Below are 22,645 nucleotides of genomic sequence, written 5' to 3' on the forward strand. Positions count from 1 at the left end.
ACAGAAAAGTATCATAAATAGCAGATCTACAAGCTGGAAAGAGCTTGTAGATCTGCTATTTATGCTATTTTTGAATTTGAATCCTTTGAAGTAACAGTTTTGGACATATGAGGTTTCCACCCGACAGAGACAATGTATTGTTTTTTTTTACATTTAATCCCCTGCTTCGTCGTAGATGTGCTATTTTCACTATTTCTGAACATGTTCATTCCATTTCCTGAAGAGTGATGGTTTTGGAGATCCAAGGTTTTCAACCGACAGTGATGACATACAGTACATGCACATATTGTGTGAATGGATGCGTGTTTGTGTGCGTGTAAGCGTGTGTGCGTGCGCGTGTGTGTAAGTGCCATGATCTCAGGGGAGTATCACGCTGTCCCAAGGCCAGCCAATATCCATGACCACGGCCGTGACCGTGACAGTGACACCTCCCTCTAGGGGGGACGGGGGGCTGATTGCCCGATAGCGATCTGATGGTGCTTGTAGCCTCTGGTTGCACAAGCTTTATAAGCCTATAGTGTACAACACCAGCAAGGTTCCTACAGCAGCCTCTCTCTCTCTAGCATCATTGAGAGATACTGTAGAGAGAGAGAGGGAGAGAGAGTGTGTGTGTGTGTGTGTGTGTGTGTGTGTGTGTGTGTGTGTGTGTGTGTGTGTGTGTGTGTGTGTGTGTGTGTGTGTGTGTGTGTGTGTGTGTGTGTGTGTGTTCATATGTGGGGGTTCATCTGCAGGGAGTCTCTTTGTTTTTTGTCTTTTTAACCTATACACATTGTGCTGTTTGTTTTTGGCTAGATATGCATTTTGGCTCTCCCCCTCTCTCTCTCTCTCTCTCTCTCTCTCTCTCTCTCTCTCTCTCTCTCTCTCTCTCTCTCTCTCTCTCTCTCTCTCTCTCTCTCTCTCTCTCTCTCTCTCTCTCTCTCTCTCTCTCTCTCTCTCTCTCTCTCTCTCTCTCTCTCTCTCTCTCTCTCTCTCTCTCTCTCTCTCTCTCTCTCTCTCTCTCTCTGTATCTACCTCTCTCTCCCCTCTGTTTAGTTATTACTTCCTTATGCTGCATCATGTAATAATAACTACATGTGACATCAGAAATGAAAAATCTACAGAAAGAGCCATGGAAACCACAGAGCCGCAAGAGGAGAGAACAAATCAAAGGGGGGGATTTTAATCTCTCTCTCTCTCTCTCTCTCTCTCTCTCCCCCCCTTCCCTCCTCCCACTCTCCCTCGCTCGCCCTCTGCCTGCTTTCACACACAGAACCTCTCCTGTGGACCAGGGCAGTGTTGGCGCTAGTAACATTGAGGCTGTGCCAGGCCCAGCTGGAGGTGGCCGGCACAGGGCAGTGAGTGTCTGCTCGTCACAGTCGCCGCCTTTAAAAGTCTCTCCCTCTGCCAACCACAAACATACAGAGAGAGAGATCACCGGGTTAACTGTGAGGCTTATCCTATTCTGCTTAACCACCCTAACTAAAGCCTTAATTTTTGTTCTGAGTTTTTTTTTAATCTTTTGGGCAGGAACCCCTATTTGTAACTATACCTTTTAAGACGGGAACCCCTTTTGGGGTTCTTGTTGCTATGTACACAGTATATTGCAACATACATTTGTTGTAATTTTTGAATAAATATTTGAAGTTTTTCAGAAAACTTAGGTCGGGATTTAGAAGGCCTCAGGTCTAAATGGGTTAAGGACATGCATAAAAAATCAGGTTGAAATCGGTTTTACGCCGCTGTACGATGGAGTTGTTTACAGTTGTTTACAGTGTGGTCGTGATGCAACACATTGTGAGCTTGTAGATTTGCTATTTCCGGCATGCTACTGTACACCATCGTGTAAGACAAAGTATAAACCAGGCTTTTGGGGCGGACTGTCGGACTGAAAAGAATAAAGCGACTGCAATGCCATAATAATATTGGTACTGTAACAGGAAGGTGGGGGTTGGGGGGGAGCAGGTTGCCACGGCACCCGCAGGGCAACAATATTTTCCCTTCAACAGTGTTGCTTCGTGTGCGTTTGTGGCCCGCGTTATTATGACTGCATGTTGTGTCTGGTAACACATGACACACTGTGAGGGGGGCCATGTATCTTCAGCCCCATTTAACATGCGTTCCGTATCCACATATACTGCAGGTAACAGTCAAACAGATCACATTCAAATGAATCCCCAGTCCCCACCATACACGCACTGAAATGGGATCTGTCTTTCCCACGCAGATGCCGGCGCAAGTCATTTCCTCTTTACAATACCCAGAAAGATGGCAAATGACCGGGAAAAATGGCATCATTATGCAGTGTTATTTTTAAAAACCGCAGGGAATGCATGTTGTGGCTGCCTATCAGCCACCACAGACGGCAATCAAGAGTATTTATTTATTTATTCACGGAAATCATTGGAAGACCTCCAAACTATAATGGACGTCCCACTGATGAACAACTCTTCTGCCAACTAGTTTGTCTTCCAAGGAGTAGATTATTTCACAAACAATTAGAGGCTTCGTGTCATGTTTTAGTTTGCTGGTTACTTGTAAATCGGGTACCGGTGAACATTGTTGTCCTAAGCAGCTCCACCCCCCCCCCCCCCACACACACACACACACACACACCCCATACAGTAGGTACTACAGAAGAAATAATCCATAATAATGAGAAAGATATTCATTTGTGTGTCTCTTATTCCCATTCTGTGAATTACAAGTGCACCAGATTTGTTATGCACGTTCACTGTCATGTCATTGTTACATTACAACATTGCACTTTACATTACAGGAGAGGCTCATTACAGTGCATAAGGCATGTGACTGGCACAGCAGCACGTCATGTCTATCTCCAACAGGAGAGTGCACAGTGTGTCAATCTCCCCCCGGCAACAGAATCGGCCATGATCTAATGTTAATTAATGTTCTGTGTTTGTCTCTACACATCCAAAAGTTCAGCTGTCACACACTCAGGTTAATACAGTGAGTAGGAAGCAGTCCTAACCCAGTCGACATAACAGATGATTGTTAAATAAATACTTAAAGGTTGTCGATAACATTTACGTGTGCTTTATCGTCTATTCCCCCTCTTCAATTCTCAACCAAGCATAAGACACGAATGACAAATTTGTTCCTGTGAGATTTGATTAGACTATGTTTACCAGCTGTGTCCATTGCATTCGCAAATGGATAGGGGAGCGGAGCTTCATTTGGTTCCATTTGTACACTTTAGAGTTGCTTTCTGACTGATGAGAGTGAGTGGCAGCCCCTCTTGGTCAAATCTTCTTCATCTTACTGTGTATCCATTTCAACCCTTAGAACTGATGTCTCCACTGCACATCTCCTGAATTTGTTTTATTTTATTTTTTTTGCATTGCTTGGGCACTTAAAATTATATTCAGACACCTGCCTCTAAGTGGCTGCATTATGGTATTTTCAGATGTCCTCCAGTAATTCATTTTTCAATGATATGCAATGTTTTGGTATAGGCGCTACTTTGTTGAGTTGAATGGTCTCGCCGGTCTGGTCTCTGACGGAATCCCTGAAGGTAAATGCAGGCTTTGCATACGCAACATTAACTACAAGCTGTGTCGTCTTTGAAATGATTTCCCTTTTTTCCTTCGGATGAGTGCATACGCGGGATATACAGACAAAGAATAACAGCGTGCTTAGCTTACCTCAGATGCACGCACACACAGAAAATAAATAACTACTGTGTAAATCACAAAAGTGTTTGGACATTGAACGACAGATTTTTTATTTACAATCGAAATCGTGATGAACCTAATAAGTGAATAAGTGAAAACAGCACCTTGGCAGTAGAGTCAAAACTAAAGTTAAAACTGAACAAATAAAGCAAACCTGCACAGTAACTATTACTTGTTCCTCAGGGAAAATTTCAACACACTCCTTGCGTGAAATGTACTGCCTTCGTTAAATTTTGTATTACCCGTCGAGCACCTGCGTTGGGCGCCTCATTAGAACGAAACACTGCACTGGTGAAAGAAAGAATCAATGTATTTTTTCCTTGTTTTGAGATTCTAGGCAGCCACGTTGATGCTCCGCATGAAGAGGCCAGGCTAGGAGCAAAGGAGCGCTGGGTCTGGGCAACACATGCTGCACACGTCAACACATGTCAGAGTTTTGACTTTTATCAGGACCTCCAGTAGCCAATGGCTACTCTTTAAAGATTCCCAAACCTGACCTAAAAACATGGCTGTCCTCAAATTATAATTGGGTAATCTTATGGCCCACTATCTTGCCCCCAGAGAGTCAAACAACGCACTCCCTCAGCGAGCTCCATGGAAGGAGCCCCGTGGGACTGTCATCATCTGCCCCTCGACCCACCCCCTTTCTTTCTGTAAACATATGCTTTTAGTAGGCTATTGTTGCTGATATGTAATGTATTGTATGTATTATACATGTCTGGATGATGAATTGAGTACAAGGGATTTTGGTGTTATCCTTTTAGCATAGCTTTTGTAACTGTACAGCCATACTGTTTTCTAAAGCAGCCATTAAGCATTTAGTCTTTGGCGCATGAGTTTCCCCAGCGGGATCAATAAAGGTCTTATCTTATCTCAATCAATCAATCAATCAATGAACATTAAAACATATCAATCAATCAAGCAATCGATTAGGCCGCCTACACATACAAAATATACAGATTCCACACACACACACACACACACACACACACACACACACACACACACACACACACACACACACACACACACACACACACACACACACACACACACACAGAGTATAATAATAGACACAGACCCTGTAACCAGGTGGCTCCATGCTGCTCAGTGTGTGGGCGGCATGCAGGGTTTCACACAGTGGCGCCAACACTGCTTGTTAAGGGCTGTTCCACCTGAAGCTGCCCCCCCCCTCTGTCTCTCTGTCTCTATCTATCTAAAATGTAATTTAGATACAGTAGCATGTTATGTAGACAGATGCCAGATCAATTTGTTGATCTGGCATTAACAAATTGATGGCAGTTTGTATAGTTTGAATGCACAGATTATTTATTTTTTGATATAATGTACTGTTTAGACTGACTGTTGGTTTACCTATGATCCTAGATTACTATCTCTATGCATTTGATGTATTACCTCATGTTTACCTTGCTTACTGTAAATCGCTCTGGATTAAGAGGTCTGCTAAATGCCTAAATTCTCTCTCTCTCTCTAAGATTCAGGATTCAAAGAGATGTGGTGGCACCCAAGAGTGACTGTACTGCACCTATGACAAATACGTACCGTGCATATTAATCGTGTATGCCATTTTTCCTTATTAATCTTGTGCAGGAAGATTAACAGGTTTCAGCTTCACCCAGCTGATGGCTGCTTGGATGGTTATAATGATAATGCTCGTCTGGGGTGGGGCTCACTTCAACACTATTGACCTTCTGATTACCAGACGGTCTAAACTACGGATGTTACTACACAGTGCTGGATGTCTCTCAGTCTCTTTGCTAAACAGCTGTGGCGTAGTATAAAATGAAGGGGTCGTTGAACCATAGAGAGTGCACGTTCGCACACGCAGATACATGCTGTTTTCACCAAATCTACTGCTGTTAGGAATGAAAAAGCACCGGAAGTATTGGTAAATTGTTATTGAGGATTCTGTCACCTTTGCTAGAACAAGTTCAGTTACACCTACTGTATGTAATTTGGATATGTATCACCACATCATTACAACCCGGTACAGAACGACCCGAAATCATATGACTGATTAATGCCAAATCAAATGACTGATTGTGGAAATACTGATAAGAGGTATGTTCCATCCATGATGATACAACTGCACTATAAAAATAGACCACAACCCTGTAGATTTCTCTTCTCTAATAAATGTTCGGTTACCTCCTGCCTCTAAGAATGGTTCTAAATGCTTTTAATTCTCTCTCTCTCTCTCTCTCTCTCTCTCTCTCTCTCTCTCTCTCTCTCTCTCTCTCTCTCTCTCTCTCTCTCTCTCTCTCTCTCTCTCTCTCTCTCTCTCTCTCTCTCTCTCTCTCTCTCTCTCTCTCTCTCTCTCTCTCTCTCTCTCTCTCTCTCTCTCTCTCTCTCTCTCTCTCCTCAATTTTCTCTGTCTTCATCATCTCTCATTCAATTTTGCTGCCTCTCTCCAGATCTTTGAGCTCGCTCATTCTCTCTCTTTCGCCATCTGTGTGGGTTACCAAAAGCCGGCGGCCAGCGGCCAACTTTCTCTCCGTGTTTACAGTCAGTGGAGGCGGCCGAGGCACACAGTGTTTCACAACTGGACTGCTTTGGAGAGGGGAGAACAAAAGCGGCTTACAAGCTTGCATTGTGTACAAATGTTTTGTTTAATTGCTTGATTTATCCAAGAGGAGATTAGCTGTGTATGCATATACAGCTAAATATTGTATGCTAATCTAACTCTCTGAGATGTTCTTATCGTGTGTCATGTTCCCATCATGTGATTGTGATGTGTTCTTACCGCATGCCGAGAGATGGCTAAAGTAGCATTTAACATCACATTGTCACCTCATATCTCAGCGAAACTGCTGTTCTGAATAGGGGAGTTATTAATGACAAATGAAAACGCCTAAAGCTCCAATACAGGATTTATTATTGTATGCATCTGTATGGCGGAGCACTGTAGGTAACACTATAAAATGGCACATCTGCAGTGATTGGAGACAGTCTTCATACTTTAAATGTTGGTTTGCACTGCTAGCAGTATAAACAGCTGTTAGAGTCACTGTGAGCCTGCTATTTACATCACGCTATTTTAGCACCTCAATTAATCACCATAGTAAATAATATTATTCACGTTTACTTTGCCCATTGATGCTATCTTCACTCTGATGGATACCAACTACTACAGAAACATGGCACTACAGTAAAATGTTCCACTGTCTTTGTCATAGCTCAGTGGATCCCAACCTTGTCTGGATCGCCCACTTGAAATAAGCGGCCCACCCATCTGACCACTTAACACGGCAGCTGAAGAGCATGTTCATTTTAATGATCAAACGATTGTCCAGTTTGAATCAATGGAACTAACATAGTATACTTCCCTATTTATCGGTATCACAATGATCTTTTGTTTCACTTTTTTAAAGGCCAAAATAGCATTACATTTTATTACATAATCTTTTTTTTTATATTAATGTTATTATTATCAATAAAACCTTAGTCTTTTGCCAATTATTTGGGGGTCCACCTGCAATATCCTCACAGGTTCAGAATCGCTGCTATAGCTTCAATGTGCAGACTGGCTGTGCCTCCGGCTTGGCCGGGCGCTCCACTCCACCAGAACGCAGTTGGCAGTGCCAGCCCCAGTGGGCGTGAAGGGATCATGTCCTTGTCACTGCACTAGCGACCCCTGTGGCTTGGAGGCATGTGGTTTTCCACTCCTCGGGTCAGCAAAGGGGGGAGGGGGCGTTGACAAGGACCACAGCACACAGGGGGAATTGGCAATCGCTACATTGTGGGGGGAAAATGGGTAAAAGTAAAGGAAAATAGATAGACAAGAATGTGCAGAGGTTACACAGCTCAGTGAAACGTTATAGACGAGGAAAGAGTTATTGGCCTCAAGCCTTAACAAGGGAAACTACTGGGAAAACATAATTTTCAATTAAGACTAAGTCTTGAGTGGATGGGGAATTAACAGCACTCACATCACAAAGGATTACAACCAAATATCTAATTAGCTGCAGGCAACAATTACAGTACATGCTGCATTGGGGAAAAAATAACATTCAGATAGACTGCGTTCACCCATTAAGACCTGAGGCCGATTCTACAAATGTCTTCTAAATCCTAACAGTTTTCTGAAACACTTGTTTCTATAATATATCAGTGGTTCTCAAACTTTGTCATGTCAAGGACCCCCACAATTATATGTATTTGACACTACAATTCAGCCACTTGGCAAATTGAGGATGAAGGCAACAGTTTGGACTGATAATAATTACTCTGGAGATAGGAACGTAATGTGGTGACTGTACACAGACAAATGCACACATGCACGACACGTGTGCGCACACGCACACAAACACACACACACACACACACACACGCACACACACACACACACACACACACACACACACGCCAACCACACTAATTATCCCTGCTCTTGTTATGCGTTGCTCCTTGTAAGAGAGAACTCTGACAAACAGCATTAAGAGGCTGGGATAGAGTGGGTTTCTTGGCCAGGCTGACTACGTACGTCTCATTATATGTCTCATTATAAGGCTTCTCCCTCACACAGCACTGGGTGTCACCCAGAGCCACTGGGATTATGCATTGAATCTGTGTTTTGGACCAGGTTTTACGGGTCGCAACAAGTAAATATGCCTTTTGTCCCGTTTGTTTAAATAAATGTTTCCTCCCAGACAATTTTTGGCCGCAGATCCCATCCGGATAGATTTTGTGCCAGGGACCCCCATAACAAAATAATTGTGTTATTAAAATCCTCCTCCTCCTCCTCCTTCAACTCCTTCCTTTTTGTCTTCATCATCTGACCCCTCCCCACCTCCCTTGTTTTCTCCCTCTTTAACGTCCTACATCTCCACCACCTCCCCTCTATACCCCACTCTTCTCCTCCTGCGTTTCACTCCACCTCCTCACTGCTCCTCTCCCGCTGCTCATCCTCCTCTTTCCACCTCTTCTATCCCTCCTTTATTATCATCCATCACCACCCTACCCCCCCTCCCCCCACCCACCTCAGTCAATCAATCCTCCGTGTCACCTTGCTGTGTGACAGAGATGCCGTTGTCCCGGTAACCAACGACGGCTACATAAACTGTTGCCTGGTCACCGAGGAACGAGTGAGTGCAAAACAAGCCCGGGAGCCTCAGCGAGGCTTCAGCAGCGTCAAAAACAGAATGAGAACAAGGTGTGGGAAGCGTTGTTCGGAAGGTCACGCGCTCCCGGATGCCGCAGACCCCCCTCGGCCAGCTCATAATATAATGATTTGCTGCGAGATGGCCTTGTGGTGTGAATGTGACACAAATATATCTAGAGGTATAGATACTGGCAACTGGCAACACGTTATACTGGCAAACGGAGCAGGTGTGAATTGTTTTTCTAACAAAAAAACCTTGCAATGTTTTTTAAATACCAGAGGAATTTTCCATTCATGCCAAAACATCTGATTCATATTTTATGAATTTTCATCCTCCTATGCATTTTTACTTCCGTCGTTATATTGAATCCTCTTAGGGAGGAACATTCCCGGAAAAAGATCACTGCTTGGACTTATAAATAGAGCGCGCTAATGAAGTACTTTATCAAGCTTGCATGAGCCCGTTGGACATATTATTTATTATTTAAAGGCGGTTCTAGTCCAGTGAGATCTGTCAATATGTACTCTAGCATCTGACAAAATGATTCATGCCGCGCTAATTAATCAATTCAACATCCTCCACTCATATCCATTAATTTCCGGCGGAGAGAAGAAATATCATCAGCTGACGTTTAACCTCTTTGTGCATTTCATTAATCTTTTGCATTCATAACTATACTGCTTGTTTTTATGCATAATGCAATAGAATCAGCATGCTGATGGTTGAGGGGAAACTACATTTATTATTATTTTTAATTACACCAATGAATCTCTGGCAAGACATCACAGCAAACTGTGATAATGTATAAAAATCTTGGTGGGGGACGGGGTGAATACTGGCTAATGCATAGTAGATTCAAGAATATTTTTGTTATTTTTTCCTTTTCTAAGAGTGGATTAAGCCATTGATTGACATACGGATATGAATAATAGACAGCCGTTGTGAAACACATGTCTAATTCAAAGGCCTATCTCTCAGTCATTGATGTTGAAACAGTGAAAATAGACGATCTACTGTACAGGCTGACAACGTGTCACGAGGCGACACATTGTGAGCTTGTAGATGGGCTATTTATAGCAGGGGTTCTCAACCTTTTCAGGCCGCGACCCCCAAAACAATGATATTATTTCCCGCGACCCCCCGCGTGCACGCGTGCGGTCCCGTTCGCGCGTGCGAGCGGTCCCGTTCGCGCGCGCGAAGGTTATTTAATTATAATAGGTTATTTGATAATTGTTTATTATCAAAACATTTTTGCAAAAAGTGGGTAAATTGAGTAAATTAACTGATAAAACATGAATTAATGATAACGTAAAAAAATATTTTGTAAAAAAAAAGAAAAAAAAAACGTTTTTTTTTTTTTCAAATTCACCAAAAAATCTGGTGACCCCCCCAAATTATTTGGCGACCCCCCTGGGGGTCGCGACCCCCCTGGGGGTCGCGACCCCCAGGTTGAGAACCACTGATTTATAGGGCTTATATGGTTCCAACACTTCTCTCATTACACATATATCTCAGGCTATTGATATCCACAAACATTTTACACGAGAGCGAGAAAAAAAGACAGAAAATAAATTGGTTAAAAAAAACAAAGGCGTTCAGACTGTAAATTGTTGTTTGTGGCAATGGAGCCACAGAGAGACCTTGAAAGTCCATGCCCGCCTCTACTCCCTTTTTTTCACTTTCAAATCACCTCGTTGCACGCTTTTTTGGATGGCATCCTAAAAAAAAAAACTCCAAGGCCATTATTTCCATCCAATTTGCTCTCTCTCTCAGCATGCACACAGACAGATTGTCATATTCTGGCCTCCTTCCCAGAGGAGAGTTGCAAGAGGTGGCAGGGCAGATAAACGGCCATTACCTTTAACATTGACTCATTACTGAACATTTAGACGCAGGAGTTACAACCCCAAAAAACCCTCCACCTGCTGCACCAACTGCCCCTCTCCCATCCCAAGAGCCCCTCTCTCTGGCTAGAGTCATTGCAAGTCCATCTGTGAAGCAACTTAGAACACTCATAGCCAATTCCTTAGCCGTGGCATATTTCAAAGCATCGATTCAGGCTATTTACACTATTGCCTTCCGTCTTTACGAGTTATTCTGCATACATGCATAGCGAAAGTGCTCGAGGCACAGAAGCACCACAAACGTTGTTATATAATACACGGCTTACAGTTTACTTGGCTGTTGAAACTCGCAGCGGTAAAGTACGTATATACTGTAGCCGTCGTGTTTGTGAATGGCTGCAAGCACAGTATGGCAGCGTACGCAGATTGAACCTACCGTCATGAATCCATCCAGCAGGCCAGAGTCCGCCTTGGGCGGGGCTTGTAACCGTTCCATGGACCACTTCTCAATGATTGACGACACTTGGGAGTTTTCCGTGTTGAGGATCCGGAATCCGGTCATGTTCACCCCACTGTAGCGATACGGCTCCATATCCAGGGCAAAAAGATCCTAGAATAACCAAGATGACCTTTATTACCCCACGCATTTAGAGTATTTACACTCAAATAGAACCAAGCCAGTGTTGTATGATCATAATGCACTAAATCAGTGGTTCCCAAACGTTTTAACTAGTAAAAATAGCAGATCTACAAGTTCACAATGTATTTTTGAAAATACATGAAATTCTCTTTAAATACTCGTTTGAAATAATAATAATAATAAAGTGTAGAAAACGAAAAAAGGGATATTTACTCGTGACCCACAAAAATGGGTCCGTGACCTAAACATGGGTTCCGACCCACAGTTTGGGAAACACTGCACTAGATGATGGAAGTGTATGCTGTAGCCTACAGTACAAGGAGATAATTAATTGCCCATCATTGGCCGTAGACTGCTTATTTTGCACCTGCTCTCACCTGCAATAAATTAAAGCAGCATTCGTGGGCTGGATTTAGCAAGAGGCGAGAGAGTGAAGGCGCGTGTTTGAGGGTATTTTAGGGAGGCGTTTTATCTCACACTCAGGCAGTGGCCTTGATTAAGCCACGGCTTTCAAGGTTACGGGCGGACTTTTGGTGGGCCGCCATCTATCATGTGGAAGTGAAAGGACATCCCAATCGTCCGGTTGTGCAGAGTGTCTGGCTTCTGACCAGGCAGATGTCTCTGGGATTCAACTGAACAGTTGACAGAGGAACAGCGGGCGAGGAGAACAGGTAAAGGCGGGGGGGGGAGGGGGGGGGTTGCGGTGCAATGGTCAATGTTTGCCGCAGCACTGTGAAGGCATCATGGCTTGGTACCAGTACACAGCATCCTTGGCCAGCCTCCTCGCCGCCAGGCACTGGCCAGAATAGAGGAGTTGGCCTAAAACTGGACAATGCCCCCCCGCTTGCCTCTAACATCCAAGCCAGGCTTCTGGGTGGCCACTTACTCTAAATAGCACCACAGGTAGTTACATCAGATGCTGTGTATTTGTACATGACCACTCCTCCCCAACAGATTCCAGGTCAGATTTCCCGCAGCCTTTTTCCATCAGCCCATTCATTCCCTTTTGTGCTCCAAACACAGCGTGCCATCTTGTTAAGACTATAATAGTCCAAATGGGTGCTAGGCTCTTATGAGAGCTCTCAGTCCACTCGGCGCAGGAAAGACGCACTGCTCTTCATCCCGGAGCGCACAGCATGCAATCTTTATAGTGGCTAGATCAAAGAACTCTGGGGAACTTCAATCGCCACCAGCGTGTCCGAATAAAATATGATATTGAACTGCTTTGGTGTCCTGTGATCTACACTTGTTTCTGTTTTCTGGACAACTCATCTAATTATACAGATTTCCGAGCAGAAACAAAAGTAGATTAGTTGACATGGAAATAATGGTGGACAGTAAGTACATTTGTCTGAGTATTTATATTTTTGGATGTTTGACTCCACTACATTTCAAAAGGCAGATATTGTACTTTTGGCTCCACTACATTTGCGACCCGCTTGTTTTGGGCAATGATATAATGTATTAGCTAAGGCTAGTGGGCTTAAATGTAACTCTGTTACTTCTGGCTTGAAAACCCCAGATATAGTATACTGTAGCGGCCCGAACGTCTAGCGTGACGCGTCGTTCACTTTGCAGTGCCACCTTACAGGCACCTCACAGTGTGAGAGAGAGTTTTGTGCTCTCCTAAATCCACGGCAGGCTTTGAAAGTACCCACTTCAGAAAGAGGTATGTAACTCTGTTACTTCTGGCTTGAAAACCCCAGATATAGTATATGTTCTATATTGTAAGGCAGACTAATTGCATGTTTTCAGCAAGGTATGGATGTGAACATGGATTGCCTCAAGTATCTATTCACACACAGTAAAATCCTGAATGTAAATTTTTCGTTGTGTTAAATTAACACTGAGGATTTTACAGTAGTAGTAGTCAATGCAATACAGAGAGCATATAAAAGTAGATTGTTATTAGAAGTCAACAGGCCGTTGAGAAGCTAGAGAACTCACCAGGGTGGTGAAAATATAATGATAGTATTCTGTCATCATCCCCATAGCCAGAGCCTACAGAGAGGAAAGAACAGCAAGGACAAAGCTTCAGAATGCTTCCTTTCAACACTTTTCAACACACTTTATTTTGCTCCCTGTTAAATAACACTGAGATTGACATCTCTTTAGCAAAATGTACCCTGGGGAGGAGGGAAGCAGCTGAAAGGTTTCACATAAAAGCACATTAACTTAAAACATTCATGAACCAAAGCAACGGAGCGAATGCATGCTTGACGTGATGATTTGTCTGTTGTCCTGTTCAGACAAGTCAAATCCTCAGTGTTTATTTTACTGAGTGTAAAGATAATAGGGGAATATTCTGCGAAAAAAAGCAAACCTTCGGTGAAAATAGCAGATCTTCAAGCTCACAATGCGTCGCAACGCTATTTTCGCCAAAGAGGTTTGGTGTAGAGGTTTGGTGTAGAGGATTGGTTCTCAACCAGTGGTCCGGGGACCACCAGTGGTCCTTGAGGGGGTTCCAGGGGGTCCCCAGACAAATTAATAGTTAGGAACCAAATTGAACCTTGTGTGTCTGTAACTCTAAAGATCCTTACACACCGGGGGCGATTTTTTCATGCGAATAATATGTTTTTTAAAAAAACCTTATAAAGTCAATGCAAGCTTCGATGGAGCGAAAAAGCGAATTTTGCGTACTGTATATTCGCATAATCGGCGGTGTGTAACCACCTTGGAACCAAATGGACCCTAACGGGTCCATTTGGTTCCATTTGTCCATTTGAGTTAAATGAACACTGATGATGATGATACTACTGTGTAGATGGGACCCCCAAGAAATCAAAATGGTTGAGTCCCTGGTATATCTTTTCAAATGGTGTTCCCTGGGCTAATATGTGTCAATTTGGGGGTCCTTGACGCAAAAAAGGTTGAAAACCACTGGTGTATAGGGGGAAAAGGAGGAGGCCTAGTATAGCCCCTGGGGGACACCAGTCAAATAAGTATACTGTATAGGGTTAAGTGATTAAGTAAAGAGAGTCTCCAAGTGAACAGTAAAAATATGCATTTCCTTCCCATGGGAGCAGTATTATAGACTATTCAAATGTTGCTTTGTGAAATGCCTTCAAATTCAACAGGGCCATTCACAATTCCCGTAAATAATGTTACTCAGTTACAGTAAATTAATTCTACATGCCTGTGAACAGAATTTGATTTTTTTAAATTAAAAACCTTTGTTGTGCAATGGAGAGCATCCATTATGATCGGTCAGTAATAGCAATCTACAGTACTGTAATATGTTATAAAAAGAGATAAAAGATGCCCAGGGTGGGAATTAGCCATCTAAATCGGAATGATTTATTTCTTTAGAGGGAACTAATTGAGGATTCCAGTGAATTTTGTAATCTTGTATATCAGACAAAACATGACATACTGTAGGTACTGTATACTATACTGTATGTCATTATTACTGCTGGAGTCATTGCAGATTCATTTCAGTCCATTAAAAAAAAAGGACTTTTATCATCATGATACCATTGCCCTATTCCCATTAAACATGGGATTATAATTCAATTGAGACAGACGTTACAGTACAAAGAAAGTCAAACTAATGAGTCTCCATGGGTTCATAAGGGCACACCTCAGACGGCATCAAACCTGTTTCAGAATCCAGGCGGCCATCTCATGCCCGCAATCAAAGATCACGTGGAACTCCTTTGCTTTCTTCATCTCCTTTAGAAGTGGCTTGGCATCCTTGGTCTCTACGAGCAGCTGACGGATCTTCAAGCGAATGTTATATCGTGACGGAGCCTTGATCAGCTCCTGCAGTCGAATGAGACCTGCAGACACAATGACATGTGCTGAAAGGAAACACAGTAGCTATAGCTTTTTTTTTTTAAAGTATTTGTATGCAGCATTATGGGAGTTAATCTATCACCGTTTTAGAAGTAATGGTGATGGCGAGGAGGTTGTAAAAGCTTATAGTCAATTGATCCTCCCACTTAAGCAAGCAAGCACAGAGCGCTACAGTCCTATAAACATAATTTAACACTAATGCATCACAACGCATCACGTTCTTTTACACCAAAAGCCCCCCAAACACCCCCGTACAGAACCTTCATCCTGGCTACCAGTGATTCGCACAAGGCTGTACTATAACCAGTAGCACTGAATAGTTTTCAATTTCATCTTGATGGAAAGCCAGGCTCTATGCACTTCAGATCTCTCTCACATGCACTTCAGATCTGTTCTGATAAGAAAGGGGCTTTGTTTGCCTGGCTGCTCCCCCAAAGGGAGACCAACGGTGTGCCGTCACATAGTGCATGTGCTCCTATCTTCACCTTTCAACCCCCTCACTGTCAGGTAGAAAGCTCTCTCTCTCTCCCCCCCCCCCCTCTCTCTCTCTCTGCTGTGATGAGATTACAATGACTTTCTCCCTCCAAAGAGAACTTCAGAGACCAGGCATGAAAGGGGCCGGATTGATGGGAGAAATGATTACTTGTCATGGTTATAAAATGGATGGAGAGAGGATGGTTTGGGAGAGGGAGTGGGAGAGAGATAGGATTTTCTTTTACTTTTTGTATATAACCACTTTAAGATGGCTCAGCCTCTTTCTTACTTTCTTTCTTTTTTAGATGAAGTGCAGTGTGAGCAGTTTAGCGGTCTATAACTGTGAGTGGGGCTGAGTCTCCCAGGGGTTCTAGAAAGATTGTTGTGAAATAGGAATGTGCAGGCCTTTGCTGTGCAGAGCAGCAAGTCGTCCCGACGCTCCCCCGGATCTCCCCTCAAGTAATCCTGATAGATCCTTACTCCGGAGGAGTGTTTTTGGCAACAAAAAAACAAAAGAAAATTCTGTTGGGGTGGGACGCTCAGCCTTTGGGATACACTGTCAGTGTGGATCAGTGGTGGAAAAAGTGCTCAAATCTTATACTTAAAGGTAGGGTAAGTGATATTTTTTGGTTAAAACAAAAAGTATTTTGTTAAAAGGTTAAAATACTATATTCTGATAATAATCATTGCTATAGAGTGTTTGTTCAGTAACAGGAGTCTCCCCGTCTCTCCAGCTCTTTAATAAACAGAAAATACATTTTTCGGTAGGTGTCAAAATCTCAGCCAATCAGGAGAAAGTACCAATTTTTAAGCTTAATTTGTATAGTGTTCCAGTTCCAATTTTGCATGCTCATTTCTTAGTGTCATCACTTCCAATTTCACTTGTTTAATCTGTATCCTGATTGAGTTCTCTGTCCTGATTGGATAAAATTGGAAATGAAACTGAAACTGAAACGAAAATGCATTTTCTGTTTTATAAAGAGGTGGAGAGACAAGGAGACTCCTAATACTGAACAAACACTCTATAGCAATGAGTACTATCAGAATATAGAGCTATTTAACACTTATTTTAACCAAAGCAAATCACTTACCCTACCTTTAAGTAAAAGTTTCAATACTGCATGTAGAAGTACTCTGTTACAAGTAAAAATCCAGAATAAAAAATGTACTTGAGTAAAAGTACAAAAGTGTTGCTATCCAAATGTACTTAAAGTACCAAAAGTAAAAGTACTAAAATGTTTGAAAATAGCAGATCTACAAGCTCACAACGCGTTGCTTTGTGACACGTTGTGAGCTTGTAGATCGGCTATTTTCAAATATGTATAAAATAAGTGATTAGTGCATGTTTTATAATGTAATAATTTATATCTGCAAAGTAACTAGTAACTAAAGTTTTCAAATAATTGTAGTGGAGTAAAAGTACAATATTTGCCTCTGGGATGTAGTGGAGTAGAAGTAAAAGTATAGACAATTGGAAATACTCCAGTAAAGTAAAAGTACCTCAAAATTGTACTTAGGTTTTGAGTACATGTACTTAGTTACTTTCCACCACTGGTGTGGATGTTTGTGGGCTCTGGCTAATGCCTTCAGACTTTCTGCTGGATCCCCCAACGGCCGTGAGTGAATATTTTATCCCCTCCGATAGTTTCTCCTGCCAGCCGTCAGATAGGCTCCAATCAGTGGCACTTGAGGCCCTGGAGCATGAAGCCGTGTGATTACAGGGACTGGCCTGGGACAGGGCTGAGAGGGACGGAAGGGGAAGTCTCATACCAACTGTTACACTCTTGGGGTCTCCGGATGTGTTACAGCGGAAACGCTCCCCTAGAGGACACCTCGAAGCTCAAAACTCACATGTGTCTTACAACTTTTAAAAAGACCTCTGGCATGTCATCAGAACAATCACTGGTGCATCGGAGCATTAAGGTGTTGGATTAGACGAGGGAAGGAAATGAACTGGAGAGGACAGTGAGATGAGTCCGAGGAGGGAAACGAGTGGGACTGCTCCCAGGGGTCTCGTCCAACACAGGCGCCGACACGACAGGGTGGTATGATGGGGTCATCCCCTGAAATGCTAGCTACAGGCACGTTGCAAGACAGGGAAGACAGTCTAACTGGTCCTTTGTATTTTTGTTTTTTTTGTTAAGACATACAGCAGCAAAACTAAGAGTGAGACAATATAATATACACACACTGTTTGAACTGCTACTGCAGTGTTTTTTTTTCATTATTTTTTTGCTTCATTATTATTTAGATCGAGAGGGAATAATGCTGGGCTGGGGAATCGCAATGATGCACAGCGACATTCTATCACGACATAGTGTGTGATCGAATGGGAGGAAGGCAGGCAATGTTGCGAAGATGGAAAAAGGCAGTTTTGGTGATCTGATTGACATGGGACTGGAAGGGTGGGGTCCAGGATGAAACCAAGGTTTCGGACTTGGGTGGAAAGAAGAGGTTGCACGACTCGAGGCCACAACAAAAGGTTTATTAAGAAACCAACGTTTCAACCTGAGTCTGACAAAAGGTCTTCTTCAGGGATTGACAACAGCAAGAGTGAACCTCACATTAAATAGGGAAGTACGTAGGTGAGTTCCATTTAGAGAGGTGTACGTGTCCTCAATTCAGGGTGACCCAACTAAGGAGGGGCAACCAAATATCAAGCATTGACAACGTATTACAAACCCCACGATCTACAAAAAAACATTTACAAAATCCATAATCTAAAACGATATTTACATTTTTAAATACACTTGATAGACATCTGAATACTGTAGCTTAACAAGAGAGAGGTGTCTATCATAATGTGAAATGCAACAATCAGCCAAAAGAGAGAAGACAAAAGAGTTCCAATAAAAAATTGCCACGCACATAGAAAATGACTGGGTTGTTGTTCATTTGTCTGTCATTAAATGTTTTTGATGAATTGAGTACAAAGGACCCCAATGGAAACAAGCCATAGTGCTTTCTTGGGTTTAAAATCCTCTCAACAGACCTTGTATTGAACTGTACTTCCCTGTGCTTGTCTTTGTAAACAGTTATTCAATCGATTAAATTCAATCAATCAATGTCAAATTTCACATTTGTTTTGGTAGTAGACACACACAAGAGACCCCAAATTAAGTAAAGATGGATCTCCTCTCAACATTTTTCTTTTCTTTTAGTCATGTGCAGTCAGTGTACTTGTCACTGTGTGAGTTAAAAGACATGAGATGGTGACAAGATTCATGACATACTGTACGACGCAGCTACGAGACACGGCTACAAAGATCCAGTCAGTATAAATTGTCGTTAAGATTTGGCATGTGGCTGGAGAGTTTGTTAGTCACATTGACGACTTTAAAGTGATAAATTCCACTGCCTGTTGAGAAAGCTGTTTTTTCACAGTCTTTCTCTTTTAGCTCAACTCGCCAATATCCATGCTGAAAGTCCATTGTGGAGAACCAAGCAGAGCCTGACATACCATACAGTGCTTCATCAACTTCGGGAAGAGGGTGTGAATCTTAGATAGTCACTGTAGAGTTTCCTACTGTATAGTCCAGACAGCAACACCAATGCAATTGTGCAGTTTGTCTTGCTCAGCAAAACCGCTGGTGCAGGCCGGGGACTGTAGCGTTCTACAATGACATCTACTTTGAACAGGTTTTCAACTTGAGTCTGTTTTTCATCTCTCTGTTATGGTATTACTCTGTAGGCTCGATGTTCAGTTGGTGTGGGATCACCATGTGTGAATATGGTGCTCGATTATGCCTGTTTGACCTCTGTCCTCTTGACTGTTTACTGAATCCTGGTGACTATTATAAAACTGCAATTTCAGAGACTGAACTTGAGAAGATGACAAGCTTGCCTCATCTATCTCTAGAGATGGAGCTGGATCGTACAGGTCAGGTCGCAAAACATGTCTCTTCAACTGGTATCATATCAACAGATGAAACGGAATGAAACTCACCAAGGTGTCCAGAATGCATCTCAATGTCTAGAGGGGTTTAAAAGTCAAACAACAGTGCCATGTTGAACTTTACTGAGAGAGTGTGGCACAATGATGTCACAGGCTGGGTTGGGCATGATGGGAACACCACACTATTCAGTTAGCATAGGAGAAGCAAGTGTACTGTAACTGCTGACACACACCCATACTGTAGCTGGAATTTTAGTGGGTGCTAGTGTAGCAGAGCTTCTGCCTGAAGACCAAAAGCCTAATATCTCCCCTGGCCAAGGGAGGATTTTCCTTTAGGCTAGTGGATAAGATGTTTGGCTTTGTTTGCTAGTCGTGACTTTTTCCTCATTGGCTGGTCCTTTAGCCAATGAGTGCTCAATGTCCTCTCAGAATATGGGATCTAAAGTCGACCCGCTATACTGTGTTCGGCCACTGTATGTATCTCTATGAACTGTGGCGCTGTTCCTCATTTGGCCTTTCAACGTTGCCATGTTTAGTGAGAGAAATAAGCAACCATATGGGATCTACAAACGTTGCCATGTTTAGTGAGAGAAATAAGCAACCTGGTATATATATTTTTTTAAATATCTTGTTTTTAAGATATCTTTTTTAATCCTTTATTTGGATAGTACAGTTGAGATACTCAAAGTCGGGACTCGAACCCACAACTCACTGTCAGGCTGCATTAGAGCCTACAGTATATGTGGTGTGGGCCTTAACCACTAGGTCATTGGCACCCCCAGAACTTTTTAGATTGAGGAGGGCATGGTGTTTTTCCAGAAAGGGAACTTCAAACTCTTGCTACCATACCCGTTTTCAAGTCTGATTCCAATTGTTAACTTGCCCGCAAGGCTTTGTTCAGATTACAGGCAAATCTGATTTGTGTCTCAAATCTGATCTTTAGGACTGACTGTCCACACTGTTGTTTGCAAGTGATTAGATCAGATTTACACATCACTTGCATGTGTTTTAGGGTCATCATCATGGTCACCATACCTGGAGTACTGGAAGCAATGGGGAGTGACCCTGGGCCAGTTTGTCATTGTTGTTCCACTCATTGCATCTCTGATGAACAGGGGGCAGAGGACGTATGTAACGAGACTCTGAATCATGGCTAGATAATTCTGCTCTGGGGAGTAATAGTCTGGGGTGTTGTCTGGTATGGTAGGGCGAAGGAGAGGAACTGCTCTGAATAGAGTATCACAGGGGAAGCATCCGTCAGGTCTGGCATCCAAACGCAGAGCAAGGTAAATCTTTTTCTCTTGTAAATGCAGCAATTAATTTCAAGCTGGTTGCAGTAAGAGTCCGCTGCTCAACTGCCTGAAGGACTTAGTCATCAATAATCTAAGGTTGAACCATAGCTATCTGTTCTGAACTTACCGAGTGTGTGGACAGTTGCAGCTCTCTCAGCGGCTAGCAATGCACACCGGCTTCCTCAAGATTCGCTGCACTTCTAACTTTACTTCTAAACCACTCAAGATAAAGGATAACTCATCTTGTAAAATACACATAATGAAGATAGGACCTGCAGCGTGCGTGACAAGATGACATAACTCAGTGGATGAATGTGTGTCTGTGTTTATTGATGGCTGTTGTCAGCCGCTACTTACTTTACTACCACACAAAACTTCTGAATGGCATTGATCTTATGTGACATAGGGTCATTCTAGGTAATGCCCCCCCTCGCTCCCCTCCTCCCACCCTAATACTACATTCTTGCTCACTCTCACGGAAGACTGACATGAGATTCACCTGGAGGACTGAGGCGGAACGCTAAGCTATTGATTCCTGAGCTAAGTTGACAGGATACAAAACTCTGAAGAAAGCCGGTCTCTCTCTCTGTCTGTCTGTCTCTCTCTCTCTCTCTCTCTCTCTCTCTCTCTCTCTCTCTGTGTCTCTCTCTCTCTCTCTCTCTCTCGCTCTCAGACATTGCCATTACTTTCATTTTACATGGTTGGGAGTTTGCATAGTTTTTTTTGCGCGATCTTTAATATCACCAACACAGCTACTGCCATCACCATCACCACCAACACACAATTCACACACCATTTCTGCTGGATGAATAAATAAATACATAGACGACACCCACTGTACCTGTACCTGTGCTGTCGTCGTACACCACGGTGACGGTCTTCCACTTGAAGAAGTGCACCAGGTCCAGGATGGCTCTGCTGAGTGAGGAGAAGTCCGGGTAGAGGCTGACATAATACGAGTCCCTGTTGTCCGACACCTGATGCTTCCACTTGGTCTGGATGTGGGGCACGCCCAGGGCATTGCAGATGGACTGCACCGCGTTGGCCGATGAGCTGTGGGATGGCCCGAAGATGGCTGCCACCCCCAGGGATAGCTGGTCACAGGCTGATGGCGGGAGGAAGCGAGAGAGGAAGTGGAAGGGAGGAAGATAGTGATAAAGAGAGATGTACTGTACCAACAGTCAAAGCTAGGGTAAGTGACTTACTTTGGTTAAAATAAGTGTTAAATAGCATTATATTCTGATAGTACTCATTGCTATAGAGTGTTTGTTCAGTAAAAGGAATCTCCCATGTCTCTCCTGCTCTTTATTAAACAGAAAATGCATTTTCAGTGCTCTCTCCTGATTGGCTTAAAATGTGTCACCTACCTGAAAATGTACTATTGTATATTCTGTTTACTAAAGAGCTGGAGAGACCCCTGTGACTGAACAAACACTCTGTAGCAATGATTACTATCAGCATATAGTACTTTAACCTTTTTAACCAAAACAAATAATTTACCAAAAGATATCACTTACCCTACCTTTAACTACATCAACGTCTATACTTCCAAAAGCCATCTCATGTCATTCATAATCAAGCAAGCAACAAGTAATCCAATGTGTGTTGCTGTTGTTAAGGATGCTATGGAGTCTTTGCACAATTGCATCTATCTCTTCTTATTTTTATTTTTTTTAATTACATTTTTATCCCACGATTTTGTAACCCCATTTTTTACGCCCAGTGCCAATTGTCTATGTAATCCTGGGCACTACCTTCCCTCTGCCAACCTAGGGAGGCCAGGGCCGAACTCATGCCTCCTTCAATGCATGAGAGCCAACTGACCTTCTTATCACCTGACAGGGGAGAGTTTCCCTGGTTGGACGTAGCGCATGGAAGGAACACGTTATTCCAACCAGTTCCTTTCCCCTC

General features: G+C 42.9%; 1 protein-coding gene across 2 annotated transcripts in view; it reads right to left on the bottom strand.

Annotated features, from left to right (window-relative positions):
- Positions 1 to 22,645, bottom strand: part of LOC311063535 (glutamate receptor ionotropic, kainate 2-like) — a 94,672-nt gene that overhangs the window by 40,305 nt on the left and 31,722 nt on the right. Inside the window, exons 3-6 of one of the 2 annotated variants that reach the window (XM_084083017.1) lie at positions 21,582 to 21,839; positions 14,876 to 15,057; positions 13,226 to 13,279; positions 11,075 to 11,248 (exon numbers count right to left, since the gene is read on the bottom strand). In XM_084083017.1, coding sequence (XP_083939143.1) covers positions 11,075 to 11,248; positions 13,226 to 13,279; positions 14,876 to 15,057; positions 21,582 to 21,839 — 668 coding nt within the window. Of the gene's footprint in view, positions 1 to 11,074; positions 11,249 to 13,225; positions 13,280 to 14,875; positions 15,058 to 21,575; positions 21,840 to 22,645 lie in introns of both variants that reach the window. The other variant, XM_084083016.1, reaches the window with a different exon arrangement.

Source organism: Gymnoscopelus microlampas (assembly GCF_963454915.1).
Source record: "Gymnoscopelus microlampas genome assembly, chromosome: 16".
Taxonomy (NCBI): Eukaryota; Metazoa; Chordata; class Actinopteri; order Myctophiformes; family Myctophidae; genus Gymnoscopelus; species Gymnoscopelus microlampas.